Raw genomic sequence first — 16111 nt, forward strand, 5'->3', positions numbered from 1 at the left:
GTTGTTTATCTACAAGCTTCATTATTAGTCAGAGTCTGCATTTACAGGAACAATGTGGAAAGAATGTTGAGGTGAGTTGTAATTCCCATGAATTACATAAATTCATGTAATTAATATGATATGAATGCTGAGTTGCTTTGTTCTTCTTCAAGGCATATCCACCCTTTGAAAAAGTCAAATTGGCCCTGGCAGGTTTTGCTCAATGGATAGAGTGTCGGCCTTCGAACTGAAGGGTCCCGGGTTTCATTCCTGGTCAAGGGAACATGCCCAGGTTGTGGGGCTTGATCCCCAGTGAGGGACTTGCAGGAGGCAGCCGATCCATGATTTTCTCATCATGGATGTTTCTACCTCTCCCTCTCTCCCTTCCTCTCTGAAATCACTAAAAATATATTTGAAAAAAAAAGACCGACGCTCTATCCACTGAGCCAAACTAGCTCGGGAGCTATGTAGTCTTTTTTTTTTTTTTTTTTTTCTATGTAGTCTTTAAATGACTACCCACCTGGTATGTTGAACTAAAAAAATAATAAACTATTTTAAAACAATGTGCATTTACTCTGAATGCAACAGTTGCTTAATATTTTTTAAATGTTTTTATTGACTCAGAGCGGAAGGAAAAGCGACAGGGAGAGAAACATCCATGTTGAGAAAGAATCAGGGGTCGGCCACCTCCCGCACGCCATCTACAGGCGAATGACCAAGCAACGAGGGCATGTGCCCTTGACCAGGAATCACACCATGACCATGGGTGAATATTTTCAGGCTTAATGTCTTGATAGGTCAAAGCTCAACAATTGAACAATGGTGGCCGGGCAGGAAGTGTAGTATTTTGAATATGAGAAACACACCTTAGAAACACACCCCTCACGATCCCCAGTCCTCATCCTTACAGGTCTCAATTTACATTTTTGCATACTTTCCTGCAAGAGGAGAATTTAATCAGCAGTCTGTGATATCTTTAATGCAACCATGGATACCCTGAAATTAATTTCTGGGGCAGCCTCCAGCTCCTACTCCAGCCGCCTCACTCTGGTGCGATGCTGGATGAATTTTATGATTGCTTGGCTTTGTTTGCGGCTATTTAGTGCTAAACACAACTAAAAACCCATATGCATCCAGAGCTAGATGCTAAAGCCATACAGAGAGCCAGATCGAGCCTTCAGGAGACGAGCCCTGGCATCGATCATAATTCCTCAAAGGAAAGAGATGATCAGCATAAAACACCCCTAATCCCCCAAATATTCATTCTTTTTTTGGAGACGGTAGTTTCGGTTGACGAACCTCAGGAGATCAAACAATGAGAACGCTGGCCATTGAAAAGAAAACTATTTCCAGTGAGGTCTTCGAGCCTTGTCTACCGGGGATGGGTGAATATTTTCAGGCTTAATGTCTTTTTCTTTGTCTTTCTCTGTTTAATATATTTTTACTAGAGTCACGATGAAAGAATTCATGCACCAGTGTGGTGCTTCTGCCTGGCCTGTGGGGATCGGCCGAAACTGGCTCTCTGACATCGCCAGAGGGGTCCCAGATTATGAGAGGGCACAAGCCAGGCCACGGGATCCCAACGGTGCACGATTGGGGCCCGGGTGGGATGTGGGAGGTTGTCCTGCTGGGTCAGGACCGTAGGAGGGCTCCAGGGTGTGTCCAGCCCTTCTCACTCAGTCCTGATCAGGCAGACCCCAGCAGCAAGGTGACCTACCAGTCTGAATGTCTGCTCCCTGGGGGTCAATGCATGTCATAGCCAGCAGTTGAGCAACTTCAGTATATCATTTGCATGTTATGCTTTGATTGGTTGAAGAGATGACCGGTAGACTGGACACTTAGCATATTGGGCTTTTATTATATAGGATTAATTTCATACAGGAAGGGAGCGAGAAACATCAATGATGAGAGAGAATCATACATCAGGTGCCCTACTGGAATCGTGCCCACAACCAGAGCATGTGCCCTGGACCAGAATCAAACCTGGGACATTTCAGAGTCCACAGTCCAACCCTCTATCTCCTGAGCCAAACAAGTTAGGGCTCATTGGTTAATTCTTGTGTGTGCCCTGACCAGGAATCGAACCGTGACCTCCGGGTTCATAGGTTGTCCCTCAACCACTGAGAAACACCTGCTTGGCTCAAAATGATTTTACTGATTTGAGAGAGAGAGAGACAGAGAGAGAGAGAGAGAGAGAGAGAGAGAGAGAGAGAGAGAGAGAAAGGAGGAGGAGAAGAAGAAGAAGAAGAAGAAGAAGAAGAAGAAGAAGAAGAAGAAAGAAGAAGAGAAAGAACAACTAGAACAAGAACAACAAGAATAATAAGAACAAGAAGAAAGAGAGAGAGGGAGAGAGAGAGAGAGAGAGAGAGAGAGAGAGAGAGAGAGAGAGAGAGATCAATATACCCTCGCACTCAGGTGGTGGCAGAAAGAACAACAGAGCTTAGTAAAAAGGTTTACTGAACTATACACATCCCACCAGCAAGCCAGCAGGACTGGGGCTCATGTTGACAAGTGCCATAGACCCCATCACGTGTCCTACGAGTCTTCCTTCAGCTCAAGGACCATTTTCTCCAAACCAGTCTCCTTGACGTGGCGCACAATGCGCCAGAACCGGCCCATGGAGTCCAGGTACTGGTTGCCAGGTTGGATCGTCCACATCAAAGGCATGGTGCTCGAGGTCAGCGGGCTGGTGGTGTGTGGCATATACCCACCGGGGATCTCTTCTTTGTGCAACAGTACTTGCTGGACACCTCCTGTCTCCATGACGAGATGCAGCCATGTGCGATGCTTGTCATCCTCATACACCGAGGGCGCACGGATATCCAGGTAGATGGGGTGTGAGGTGAGATGCACCGTCGACGGGAGCCTGGGCATGGCCCTTCCGTGGTCCAAGGAGCAACAGCCACAGCCTCTCAGAGCCTCTCCCTACTTCGCACCTGGAATCGAAAGACAGGGCATGGGGTCTCCAAACGCATTTTACATCAACTTTTATCTTTATGGTTTTTAACGGTGTGTTTGTGGTTGCCTTTGGTTCAAATTTATAAATCTCAACATTTCTTTCTTTTCTTAGCTTTAGATCTCTCTTCTTCAACAAATTGTACTAAACGTACTTAATGTAAAATATGACTCTATGAAGGTAACATGATCCTATGGAATTTTAAAAATATTTTTTAAATGACAGTTGACATAGCACATTAGGTTCATTTCAGTGGTAAACCCCAATGATTAGACATTATATAATGGGCTAAGAAATCATGCAATTAATCACATACCCATCTGACACCATACACAGTTATTATAGTATTACTAGTGGCTCAGTGCACAAAATTCATGCACTTGGGGGGGTCCCTCAGTCAGCCCTGCAGCCTCTCAGAGTCCAGGACCCCTTGAGGGATGTCCAACTGACGACTTAGTCTGGCTTTAATGCTGCCGTGGATGCTACCACAAACCCCTGTGCTCAGCAGCTGTGAGCCTGGCTTTACGCTGAGCGGCGCTCCACCTGTGGGAACGCACTGACCACCAGTGGACAGCACCTGTCATGAGTATCTGCCCCCGGTGGTCAGTGCGTGTCATAGTGTCCAGTCATTCTGCCGTTTTATCGATTTTCATATTAGCCTTTTATTATATAGGATTGACTCAATGCTCTACTTTACTGTTCCATGACTATTCTTTCTTTTTTTATATAGTTTCCCTGATTTCAGAGAGAAAGGGAGAGGGAGAGAAAGAAAGATCAATGATGACAGAGAATCACGGATTAGTTGCCTCCTGCATGCCCCCTACTGGGGATCAAGACTGGAACCCAGGTTGTGCCATGACTGGGGATCGAAACTACATCTCCTGGTTCCTGGGTTTAAGCTAAAAAACTGAGCCATGCCATTCAGGCTTTTTTTTTTCTTTTTTCTTAATAAAAACTTTGTAGTTGGTTCAAATTTTTGTCATTACACTACCACCACCTTTTTCTGATCATCTCAATGGAACTCACACACCATAGAACAACCGACCCCATGCAAATAATATGCTTTATCTTTAACAGCTAGCAGAGGAAGAAAGGGAATGTCTGCATCCTGGTGGACTTCTTAACAGCCGTCTTGCTTCTCAAGTGCTGGTGAGAGAGGCAAGACCAAAATATTCAGGGACAGACAGGTACCTGGGATAGATGATAGGGCAAACAGGAAGCAAAGTGACAGGTGAAACAGGAAGTAGGATTCCTGAGGTCCCATAACATAACATATAGAATGATCTCTCCCTTCCGTAAACCTCAACCATGCTCTTGGCAAGAGCTCTATGGTTTTGCTGCTAAACTCACTTCAGTCCACAAAGTCCAAATTCCTCCCTCAGATCAGACTCCATCCCCAATCCTTCCACCTCTTCCTCTTCCCATCTACCTTTTCCGTACCTGTTCTTCTTGCGGTGAAGTCAAAGCACCGTTCTTCGCTCCTTTCCTCTGTGTCCGATCTCTGCTTCCCCCAGTCGCCTGCAGAAGAAAGAAAATGGCCATGATACACCTGTTCCAGGGAGTCCATGTATCAGGAATGTGTCCGGAAAAGAAAGATCCCCTGACTCACACCTCAGAAACCAACCCCGGAGACAGGTGGTGGTGAGGAAGGAAAGAGGTATATTCAGGTGCCAGCAACCTGAGAAGATGGGTGAAGCTTGTCCCAAAAACCATCTGCACATCTTAGTGCAGTCAAAGGGTTTTATAAGGAGGGAGAGGCCACACAGAGGAAAGAGGTCAGGGAGCGGGGCTTGAGATGTTCTCTACGTGCCCATAGGCACATTGCAACCTGATAAGGATCTTGCAAGTGGTCAGGTGACGGTCCAGTTTGCGTCATCCTTGACTTTGTCCTCCTGGTTCTAAGGTTGAAGGTCATCAAATCTGCCAGAACTGGGAAGGTCAGAGTTCATACCTTGTAAAATTTGTTCCTAGGATTCTTATACAAACAGGTTGTTTACCTAAAATCGTCATTATTAATCAGAGTCTGAATTTACAGGAACAATGGGGAAAGAATGGTAAGTGAGTTGCAATTCCCACTGTGACATGAATGCTGAGATGCTTCAAGGCGTTTCCATCCTTTAAAAAGGTCAAAATGGCCCTAACCAGTTTGTCCCAGTGGATAGAGTGTTGACCTGTGAAATGAAGGTGCCAAGGTTCGATTCTGGGTCAAGGGCACATGCCCAGGTTGTGGGATTGATCCCCAGTGAGGGACGTGCAGGAGGTAGCCGATCCATGATTCTCTCATCATGGATGTTACTAACTCTCTCCCTCTCCATTCCTCTCTAAAAAAAAATAAAAAGAAAAAACAACTCCCAGCTCAATGACCTGGATTGAGGCAAACTCTTCCCCAATTAGGAAGGAAAGATGAATGGGGTCCTAAGGAAATGTCCTGCATCTGCCCGTTGGCATTTAGGAGAAGCAAAATAAGAAGAAAAGAAAAAAGGGGTGAAAAAAATCATTATACAAATGTCACCCTCATACTGCCGTTGAAGGAATCGAGCCCAAAGGGTCATGAGACAGTGAGTCTGCAGTGCAACACATGAAAGATCCTGTGGTGTTGGCTCTTTTATAAAAAAAATATTTATTTTTTTATTGATTTTAGAGATGAAGGGAGAGAGAGATAAAAACATCAGTGATGATGAGAGAGATTATGGACCTGCTCACTCATGCATGCCCACCACTGGGGATAGAGCCCACAACCCAGGCATGTGCCCGTGACTAGGATCGAAACCAGGACCCTCCAGTCTGCAGGCCTACGCTCTATCCAATGAGCAAAACCAGCTCGGGCGCTAGGTCGTCTTTAAATGACTACACACCTGGTATGTTAAACCAAAAAAAAAAAATAAAAATAAACTATTTTAAAACAATGTGCATGCCATCTGATGCAACAATTACAATATTTTTTTAAATGATTTTATTGACTCAGAAAGGAAGGGAAATCGAGAGGGAGAGAAACATCCATGATGAGAGAGAATCACGGCTTTAGTGTCTACCTCTGTGTGCATTTAGGTTTTTAATTGTGTTTAGCACTAAACAGCCCCAAACAAAGCCCAGTGATCATAAAATTCATCTACCATCGAACCAGCAAGAGGAAGTTGGACGGGGATCGAAGGGAGCCCCAGAAATCAATTTCAGGGCATCCATGGTTGCAATAAAGGGAATCAGGGAACGGCCGCCTCCCCCTCACCCCCTACTGGCAAATGAACCTGAAACCCGGGCCTCTAGTAAAAATATATTAAACATCTCAATTAAAAGTATATTAAATCGAACCTGGGACCTTAAGCCTAAACACATTGGCCCCGCCCTGGTCGACAAGGCTAGAAGACATCACTAGAAATAGTTTTCATTTCAATGACCAGCGTTCTCATTGTTTGCTCTCCTGAGGATAGTCCACTGATACTACCCTCTCCAAAAAAAGAACAAATGTTTTGGGGAATTCGTGCACCAGTGTGGTGCCTTGACCTAGCCTGCGAGGATTACCCGAAACTGTCTCTCTGATATCCCCCGAGGTGTCCCAGATTACAAGGGGGCACAGGCCAGGCCAAGGCTCCAAACCGGTGCCCCATTAGGTCTGGGGATTGACACTGGAGGTAGGCCAGCTGGGGAGAGACGACGGGAAGGCTCCAGGGTGTGTCCAGCATGTCTCACTCAGTCCCGATCAGCCAGACCCCAGCAGCAAGCTGACCTACCAGTCTGAATGTCTTGTCCCTTGTGGTCAATGTATGTCATAGCGAGCAATTGAGCAACCTTAGTATATCATTTGCATATTATGCTTTGATTGGTTGAACAGATGACCAGTTGACTGGACACTTAGCTTATCAGGCTTTTATTATATAGGATTGATTTCATGCAGGAAGGGAGCGAGAAACATCAATGATGAGAGAGAATCATACATCGGGTGCTTCCTGCACGCCCCCTACTGGGGATCGATCCCACAACCAGAGCATGTGCCCTTGAGCTGAATCGAACCTGGAACCTAACAGCGTCCAAAGTCCAACCCTCTATTCACTGAGCCAAGCAAGGTAGGGCTCATTGGTTAATTCTTGTCTGTGCACTGACCAGAAATCGTACCATCACCTCAAGGTTCATAAGTCTTCCCTCAACCACTGAGAAACACCAGCTTGCCTCCAAATGCTTTTATTGATGTGAGAGAGAGGGAGAGAGAAGAGGGAGGATGAGAAAGAGAGAAATAGAAGAAGAAGAAGAAGAAGAAGAAGAAGAAGAAGAAGAAGAAGAAGAAGAAATGAGAGAGAGAGAGAGAGAGAGAGAGAGAGAGAGAGAGAGAGAGAGAGAGAGACATGAATGTGCCCTCGCACCCAGGGGGTGGCAGAGAGAACAACAGAGCTTATTAAAATGGTGAACACAACTATACATGTCCCACCACCAGGCCAGCAGGACTGGGGCTCAGGTTAACAAGAGCCAGGGACCCCATCACGTGTACTTTGAGTCTTCCATCAGCTCAAGGATCATTTCCTCCACGCCATCCTCCTTGATGTGGTGCACAATGCGCCAGAACCAGCACATGCAGTCCAGGTACTTGTTGCCAGGGTGGATCCTCCACATAAAAGGCATGGTGCTCGAGGCCAGCGCGTAGGTGGTTAGTGAGATATGCCCACTGGGGATGTCTTCCTGCCACAACCGTACTTGCTGGACACCTCCTGTCTCCATGGCAAGATGCTGCCACGTGCGCTGCTTCTCATCCTGGTACACCGAGTCCCCATGGATCCTCAGGCAGATCGGGTGTGAGGTGAGGTGAACCTTCGTCGGGAGCTCGGCCATGACACCACCGTGGTCCAAGGAGCAACAGCCACAGCTTCTCAGAGCCTCTCGCTACATTGGTCCTGGTATCGAAAAACAGAAGATGGGTTCTCCAACGGCATTTTACCTCGCCTTTTATCTTTATAGTTTTTATGGTCGTTTTTGTGTTTGCTTTTGTTTTTTTTTGCAAATTTATTAATCTCAACTTTTCTTTCTTTTTAGTTTTAGATCTATCTTCTAAAACAAACTGTGCAAAACGTACTTAAGGTAAAATATGACTCCTTGAAGGTAATATGGTCCTATGGAATTTTTATACCATCTTTTAAATGACATTTGACATAGAACCTTAGGTTCATTTCAGGGGTACCCCCCAATGATTAGACATTATATAATGGACTAAGAAGTCATGTAATTAATCTCATACCCATCTGACCTCATATAAAATTAAGAACCCAAATTCACACATAACTAGATGCTAAAGCCAGCCACAGAACCGGTTCGTGCATTCAGGAGATGAGCCCTTGCATCCCTCGTAATTCCTCAAAGGAAAGAGATGATCAGCATAAAACATCCGTAAACCCCAGAACATTCTTTATTTTTTTGGAGAGGGTAGTATCCTTTGACGATCCTCAGGAGATCAAACAATGAGAACGCTGGTCATTGAAATGAAAACTATTTCCAGTGATGTTTCGACCCTTGTCTACCGGGGTTGTGCTAATATTTTGAAGCTTAAGATCCTTTTGTTTGTCTTTCACTGTTCAATATATTTTTACTTGAGGCCCGGTGCACGAATTCGTGCACCAGCGTGCTGCCTGGGCCTGGCCTGCGGGGATCGACCGAAACTGGCACTCTGACATCCCCCGAGGGTTCCAGATTATGAGAGGGCACAGGCCAGGCAAAGGGACCCCACTGGTGCCCCATTTGGTTTGGGGAGGGACACAGGAGGTTGGCCAGCTGGGAAGGGACCATGGGAGGGCTCCAGGGTATGTCCAGCATGTCTCACTCAGTCCTGATAAGCCAGACCCCAGCAGCAATCTGACTTACCAGTCTGAATGTCTTCTCCCTGGGGGTCAATGTATGTCATAGCGAGCAGTTGAGCAACCTTAGTATATCATTTGGATATTATGCTTCGATTGGTTGAACAGATGACCAGTTGACTGGATCTTAGCATATTAGGCTTTTATTATGTAGGATTGATTTCATACAGGAAGGGAGAGAGAAACATCCATGATGAGAGAGAATCACAGATCGGCCGCCTCCCACACGCTCCCTACTGGGGATCAAGCCCGCAACCCGGGTATGTGCCCTTGATCCAGAATCGAACCGTGACCTCCTAGTTGATAGGTCAACACTCGCCACTGAACCACGCCGGCCAGGCTAGAAATGCAATATTTTGAATATGAGAAACACACCTTAGAAACACATCCCTCACGCTCCCCAGTCCTCAGCCTTGAAGGTCTCAATGTGCATTTGCCAACACTTTCCTGCAAGAGGAGAATTTAATCAGCAGTCAGTGATCTCTTTAATGCAACCATGGATGACCTGAAATTGATTTCTGGGACTCACCCTGGGCCCGTATCCTGCCACCTCTCTTGGGTACGATACTACATAAATTTAATGTCCACTGGGCTTTGTTTGTGGATGTTTAGTGCTAAAGACAATTAAAAACGCAAATGCATCCATAGCTAGAAGTGAAAATCACACATAGAGCAGGTTCCAGTATTCAGGATACGAGCCCTGGCATCCCTCGTAATTCCTCAAAGGAAAGAGATGATCAGCATAAAATACCCACAATCCCCCAAACATTCATTCTTTTTTTAGTGAAGGTAGTATTGGTTGACGAATTTCAGGAGATCAAACAATGAGAACGCTGGTCATTAAAATGAAAACTATTTCCAGTGATGTCTTTGAGCCTTGTTTACCGAGGCTGGGCTAATATTTTCAGGCTTATGGTCCTTTGCTTTTTCTTTCTCTGTGTAATATATTTTTATGAGAGGCCCAGTGCACGAATTCATGCACCGGGGTGGTCCCTCAGCCGGGCCGGCGAGATTGGACCAAAACCGACTCTTTGACATCTCCCAAGGGGTCCCAGATTCTGAGAGGGCAGAGGACAGGCCAAGGACCCCACCGGTGCCACATTGGTCTGGGAAGGGACACGATAGGTTGGTCAGCTGAGGAGGCACCTTGTGAGGGCACCAGGGTTTGTCCAGCATGTCTCACTCAGTCCCGATCAGCCAGACTAGAGCAACAATCTGACCTACCAGTCTGAATGTCTTGTCCCTGGTGGTCAATGCATGTCATAGTGACCAGTTGAGAAAACTTAGTATATCATTTTCATATTATGCTTTGATTGGTTGAACAGATGACCGGTTGACTGGGCACTTAGCATATTAGGCTTTTATTATATAGGATTGATTTCATACACGACGGGAGCGAGAAACATCACTGATGAGAGAATCATACTTCCAGTGCCTCCTCCACGCCCCTGTCTGGGGATTGAGCCCACAACCAGAGAATGTGCCCTTGATCAGAATCGAACCTGGGACCTTCCAGGGTCTACAGCCCAACCCTCTACCCACTGAGCCAAACAAGCAAGGGCTCATTGGTAAATTCTTGTCCTTGCCCTTACGGGGAATTGAACCTTGATCTCCGGGTCATAGGTCGTCCCTCAACCAATGAGAAACACCAGCTTGGCTCAAAATGCTTTTATTGATTTGAGAGATGGAGAGAGACAGAGAGAGTGTGAGAGAGAAAGAGACAGAGAGATAGAGCAAGGAAAAGATGAAGGACAAGAAGAAAAAGAAGATGAAGAAGAAGAAGAAGAAGAGGAAGAAAAAGAAGAAGAAGAAGAAGAAGAAGAAGAAGAAGAAGAAGAAGAAGAAGAAGAAAGAGAGAGAGAGAGAGAGAGAGAGAGAGAGAGAGAGAGAGAGAGAGAAACATCAATGTGCCCTTGCACCCAGGGGCTGGCAGATAGAACAACAGAGATTATTAAAAGGTGAACAGAACTATACACGTCCCACCACCAGGCCAGCAGGACTGGGGCTCAGGTTAACAAGAGCCGGTGACCCCATCACATGTCCTACGAGTTGTCCATCAGCTCAAGGATCATTTCCTCGATGTGATACTCCTTGATGTGGTGCACGATGCGCCAGATCTGGTCCAGGGAGTCCAGGTACCGGCAGCCAGGCATAAGCGACCACCATGAAGGCATGGTACTCGAGGTCTGCGGCCTGGTCATGAGTGCGATATGCCCACTGGGGATGTATTCCTGGCGCAACCGTACTTGCCGGACACCTCCTGTCTCCATGATGAGATGCAGCCACATGCGCTGATTATCGTCCTTGTACACCGAGGGCCCACGGATCCTCAGGAAGATGGGGTGCGAGGTGAGGTGCACCTTCGACGGGAGCTCGGCCATGACCCCTCCGTGGTCTAAGGAACAACTGGCACAGCTTCTCAGAGCCTCTCACTACTTCGGTCCTGGTATTGAAAGACAGGGGATGGGGTCTCCAAACGCATTTTACCTCAGCTTTTATCTTTATGGTTTTTGTGGTTGTGTTTGTAGTTCCCTTTGGCTTATTTTGCAAACTTATAAATCTCAACTCTTGTTTCTTTTGAGCTTTAGATCTCTCTGCTAGAACAAACTGTGCAAAATATACTTGAAGTAATATTTGACTCCGTGAAGGTAACACGGTCCAATAGATTATTTAAAAAGCTTTTTATATGAGTTGACATACAACCTTAGGTTCATTTCAGAGTTACACCCCAATTATTTCACATTATATAATGGACTAAGAAACAATGCAATTAATCTCATGCGCATCTGACACCATACAGAGTAAAATATTAGTAGAGACTGAGTGTACAAAATTCATGCACTTGTGGGGGTCCCTGAGTCTGGTCTTTCAGTCCGGAACTCCTTGAAGGATGTCCAACTGACAACTTAGGCCCGCTTGAGTGCTGCTGTGTAGGCTCCCACCAACCCCTGTGCTCGGCAACTGTGAGTCCTGCTTTGGCTGAGTGGTGCTCCCCCTGTGGGAGTGCACTGACCACCAGTGGAGAGCTCCTGACATAGCATCTGCCCCCAATGCTCAGTGTGTGTCAAAGCAACCAGCTGTTCTGACATTTGGTCAATTTGCATATTAGCCTTTTATTATGTAGGATTGCATTGATTCAATGATCTACTTTACTGTGCCATGACTATTCTTTCATTTTTTCATATAGTTTTACTGATTTCTGAGAGCAAGGGAGAGGGAGAGAAAGAGGAAAATGATCAATGATGACAGAGAATCATGGATTGTTTGCCTCCTGCACACCTCCTACTGGGGATCAAGTCTGTAACCCGGGCATGTGCCTGGAAAGGGAATCAAACTGAGATCTCCTGGTTCCTCGGTTGAAGCTAAACACCTAATCCATGCTGACCAGGCTCTAAGTTTTCTTTTCTTTTTTTCTTTTCTTAATTAAAACTTTGTTGTTGGATCTACTTTTCTTTTTGTGCTGACACCACCACCTTCTTACTGATCATCTCAGAGGGAACTCACAAACCATAGAACAACGCACCCATGCTAGCAATATGCAAACAATATGCTTTACATTTAACAGCTGGCAGAGGAACAAAGCTAACGTCTGCATCCAGGTGGGATTATCAACACCGGTCTTGCTTCTCAAGTGCTGGTGAGAGAGGCAAGACCAAAATATTCATGGACAGACAGACACCTGGGATAGCTGATTGGGAAAACAGGAACCAAGTGACAGGTGAAACAGCAAGTCGGATTCCTGATGTCTCATTACATCACATATAGAATGACCTCTCGCTTCCCCAAACCTCAGCCATGCTCTTGGCAAGAGCTGTATGGTTTTGCTGGTAAACTCACTTCAGTCCACAAAGTCCAACTTCCTCCCTCAGTTCAGACTCCATCCCCAATCCTTCCAGTTCATCCTCCTACTCCTCCCATCCATTTTATTCTTACCTGTTCTTCTTGCTCTGAAGGCAAACCCCCGTTCTTCCCTCTTTTCCTCTGTGAGCAGACTCTGCTTCGCCCTGTCACCTGCAGAAGAAACAAAATGGCCATGATACACCTGTTCCAAGGAGTCCATGTATCAGGAATGTGTCCAGAAAAAACAAGGTTCCCCTGACTCACACCCCAGAAACCAGTCCTGTGAGAACTGTGGTGGTGAGGAAGGAGAGGTTTATTCAGGTGCCAGCAACCTGAGAAGATGGGGGAAGCTCGTCCCAAAACTCATCTGCACATCTCAGTGTAAGCAGAGGCTTTTATAAGGATGGAGAGGCCAAACAGAGCAAAGAGGTCAAGGGGCGGGGCTTGAGAAGTTCTCTACGTGCCAACAGGCACAATCCAATCTGATAAGGATCTTGCAAGTGGTCAGGTGACGGTCCAGTGGGCGTCATCCTAGCCTTTGTCGTCCTTGTTTTAAGGTTGAAGGACATCAAATCTCCCAGAACTGGGAAGGTCAGAGTTTATATCTTCTAAAAACAGTTCCTAGGATTCTTATACAAACATGTTGTTTATCTACAAGCTTCATTATTAGTCAGAGTCTGCATTTACAGGAACAATGTGGAAAGAATCGTGAGGTGAGTTGTAATTCCCATGAATTACATGAATTCATGTGATTAATGTGACATGAATTCTGAGTGGCTTTGTTTTCTTCAAGGCGTTTCCACCCTTTGAAAAAATCAAATTGTCCCTGGCCGGTTTGGCTCAGTGGATAGAGTGTCAGACTTTAACTGAAGTGTCCCGGTTTTGATTCCTGTTCAAGGTCACATCCCCAGGTTATGGGCTTGATCCCAGGGGGTGATGTGCACGAGGCAGCTGTTCCATGATTCTCTCATTATGGATGTTTCTAACTCTCTCCCTCTCCATTCTTCTCTGAAAAAATAAAATAAAATAATAAACAACTTCCAGCTCAGTAACCTAGACTGAGGCAAACTCTTCCCAATTAGGAAGTAAAGATGAATGGGGTTCTAAGGAAATGTCAGACATCTGCTTGTTGGCATTTAGATGAAAAATTAAAACAATAAAATAAAATAAAATAAAATAAAATAAAATAAAATAAAATAAAATAAAATAAAATAAAATAAAATAAAATAAAATAAAATAATAAAATAAAATAAAATAAGGGAGAAAAAAAACATAATTCAAATGTTACCCTCATACTGCTCTCGAAGGAATCGAGCCCAAAGTGGTCACGAGACTGAGTGTCTGCATTGAGACATATGACAGATCTCAATGTGTGGGCTCTTTTATAAAGAAATATATTTTTTTTATTATTTATTTTAGAGAGGAAGGGAGAGGGAGATAGAAACATCAGTGATGATGAGTGAGAATCATGGACTGGCTATCTCTTGCACGATCCCCCCCTGGGTATCGAGCCCACAACCCGGCCTGTGCCCTTGACTGGAATTGAACCCGGGAGCTTCTGTCTACAGGCTGATGCTCTATCCACTGAGCCCAACCAGCTCTGGCCCTATGTCATCTTTTAATGACTACCGCCCTAGTATGTTAAACCAAAAAAGAATAATAAACTATTTTAAAGCAATGTGCATGTAATCTGAATTATAAGAATTGTGAATATTTTTAAAAATGATTTTATTGACTAAGAGTGGAAGGGAGAGGGATGGAAAGAGAGAAACATCCATAATGAGAGAGAAACAAGGATCAGATGCCTCCCGCACGCCCCCTACTCAGATTGAGCCCGCAACCTGGGCTTGTGCCCTTGACCAGGAATCGAACCATGACGTCCTGGTTGATAGGTCCATGCTCAACCACTGAGCCACGCCAGCTGGGCTGGAAGTGCAATATTTTGAATATGCGAAAAGCAACTGGTATACACGTCCTTCACGTAACCCAGTCCTCAGCTTTAAAGAGCTCAATGTGCATTTGCAAACACCTTCTTGCAAGAGGAGAATTTAATCAGCAGTCCCTGATCTCTTTAATGCAACCATGGATGTCCTGAAATTGACTTCTGGGCCTCCCTCCAGTTCGCTCTCCAGCCGCCTCTCTCTGGTGTGGTGCTAGATGAATTTTATGATCGCTGGGCTTTGTTTGGGGCTGTTTAGTGCTAACCACAACTAAAAACCCAAATGCATCCAGAGCTAGATTTTAAAGCCATACATAGAGCCGGCTCGAGCCTATAGGAGTCGTTACCTGGCATCCCTCATAATTTCCCAAAGGAAAGAAATGATCAGCATAAAACACCAGTAATCCCAAAAACATTCGTTCTGTTTTTGGAGAGGGTAGTATGGGTTGACGAACCTCAGGGGATCAAACAATGAGAATGCTGGTCATTGAAATGAAAATTATTTCCAGTGATGTCTTCGAACTTTGCCTACCGGGTCTGGGCTAATATTTTCAAGCCTAAGGCCTTTTTCTTTGTCTTTCTCTGTTTAATATATTTTCACTATAAGCCCGGTGCACGAATTCATGCACCAGTGTGGTGCCTCAGCCTGATCTGCGGGGATCGGCCGAATCCGGCTCTATGACATCCACCGCGGGGTCCCAGATTATGAGAGGCCACAGGCCAGGACAAATGACCCCACTGGTGCACCATTAGGTCTGGTGCGGGTCACGGGAGGTTAGCCAGCTGGGGAGGGTTCATGGAAGAGCTCCAGGGTGTGTCCAGCCCGTCTCAGTCCCAATCAGCCCGGCCCCAGGAGGAAGCTGACGTACCAGTCTGAAAGTCTTATCCCTGGTGTTCAATGATTGTCATAGTGAGCAGTTCAGCAAACTTAGTATATCATTTGCATAATATACTTTGATTGGTTGAATAGATGACCAGTTGACTGGACACTTAGCATATTAGGCTTTTATTATATAAGATTTATTTCATACAGGAAGGGAGAAAGAAACATAAACGATGAGAGAGAACAATACATCAGGTGCCTCCTGCACACCCACAACCAGAGCATGTGCCCTTGACCAGAATCGAACCTGGGACCTTCCAGATTCCACAGTCCAACCCACTCTTCACTGAGCCAAACAAGCTACGGCTCATTGTTTAATTCTTGTCTGTGCCCTGACGAGGAATCGGACTGTGACCTCCGGGTTCATAGGTCGTCCCTCAACCACTGAGAAACACCAGCTTGGCTCAAAATGCTTTTATTGATTTGAGAGAGAGGGAGAGAGACAGAGATACAAAGAGACAGAGAGAGAGAGAAAGAAGGAGGACGAGGAGAACGAGGAGGTGGAGGAGGAGGACGAGGAGAAGTAGGAGAAGGAGGAGAAGAAGAAGAACAACAACAACAACAACAAGGAGAACAACAAGAACAAGAAGAAAGAGAGAGGGGGGGAGAGAGAGAGAGAGAGAGAGAGAGAGAGAGAGAGAGAGAGATCAATTTGCTCCCAGACTCAGTGGGTGGCAGAT

The 16111-nt window shown here is 45.6% G+C and overlaps 3 protein-coding genes across 3 annotated transcripts; all 3 read right to left on the reverse strand.

Moving 5' to 3' along the window:
• Nucleotides 1-2514: 2514 nt before the first annotated feature.
• On the reverse strand, nt 2515-2853 carry LOC308511035 (T-cell leukemia/lymphoma protein 1A-like; the record flags this gene model as incomplete). The annotated part of the gene is made up of 1 exon (XM_081081045.1): nt 2515-2853. The coding sequence occupies one exon, from the start codon at nt 2851-2853 to the stop codon at nt 2515-2517; it is 339 nt and encodes a 112-aa protein (XP_080937171.1).
• Nucleotides 2854-7405: 4552 nt separating this feature from the next.
• On the reverse strand, nt 7406-7753 carry LOC308511036 (T-cell leukemia/lymphoma protein 1A-like; the record flags this gene model as incomplete). Its single annotated transcript, XM_081081046.1, has 1 exon — nt 7406-7753. One exon carries the CDS (start codon nt 7751-7753, stop codon nt 7406-7408), a length of 348 nt encoding a protein of 115 aa, XP_080937172.1.
• A 3058-nt stretch (nt 7754-10811) lies between these two features.
• On the reverse strand, nt 10812-12804 carry LOC308511037 (protein p13 MTCP-1-like; the record flags this gene model as incomplete). Its single annotated transcript, XM_081081047.1, has 2 exons — nt 10812-11129; nt 12703-12804. 2 exons carry the CDS (start codon nt 12802-12804, stop codon nt 10812-10814), a joined length of 420 nt encoding a protein of 139 aa, XP_080937173.1.
• Between the last annotated feature and the right edge of the window lie 3307 nt (nt 12805-16111).

Source organism: Myotis nattereri, assembly GCF_964212035.1.
Source record: "Myotis nattereri genome assembly, chromosome: X".
Taxonomy (NCBI): domain Eukaryota; kingdom Metazoa; phylum Chordata; class Mammalia; order Chiroptera; family Vespertilionidae; genus Myotis; species Myotis nattereri.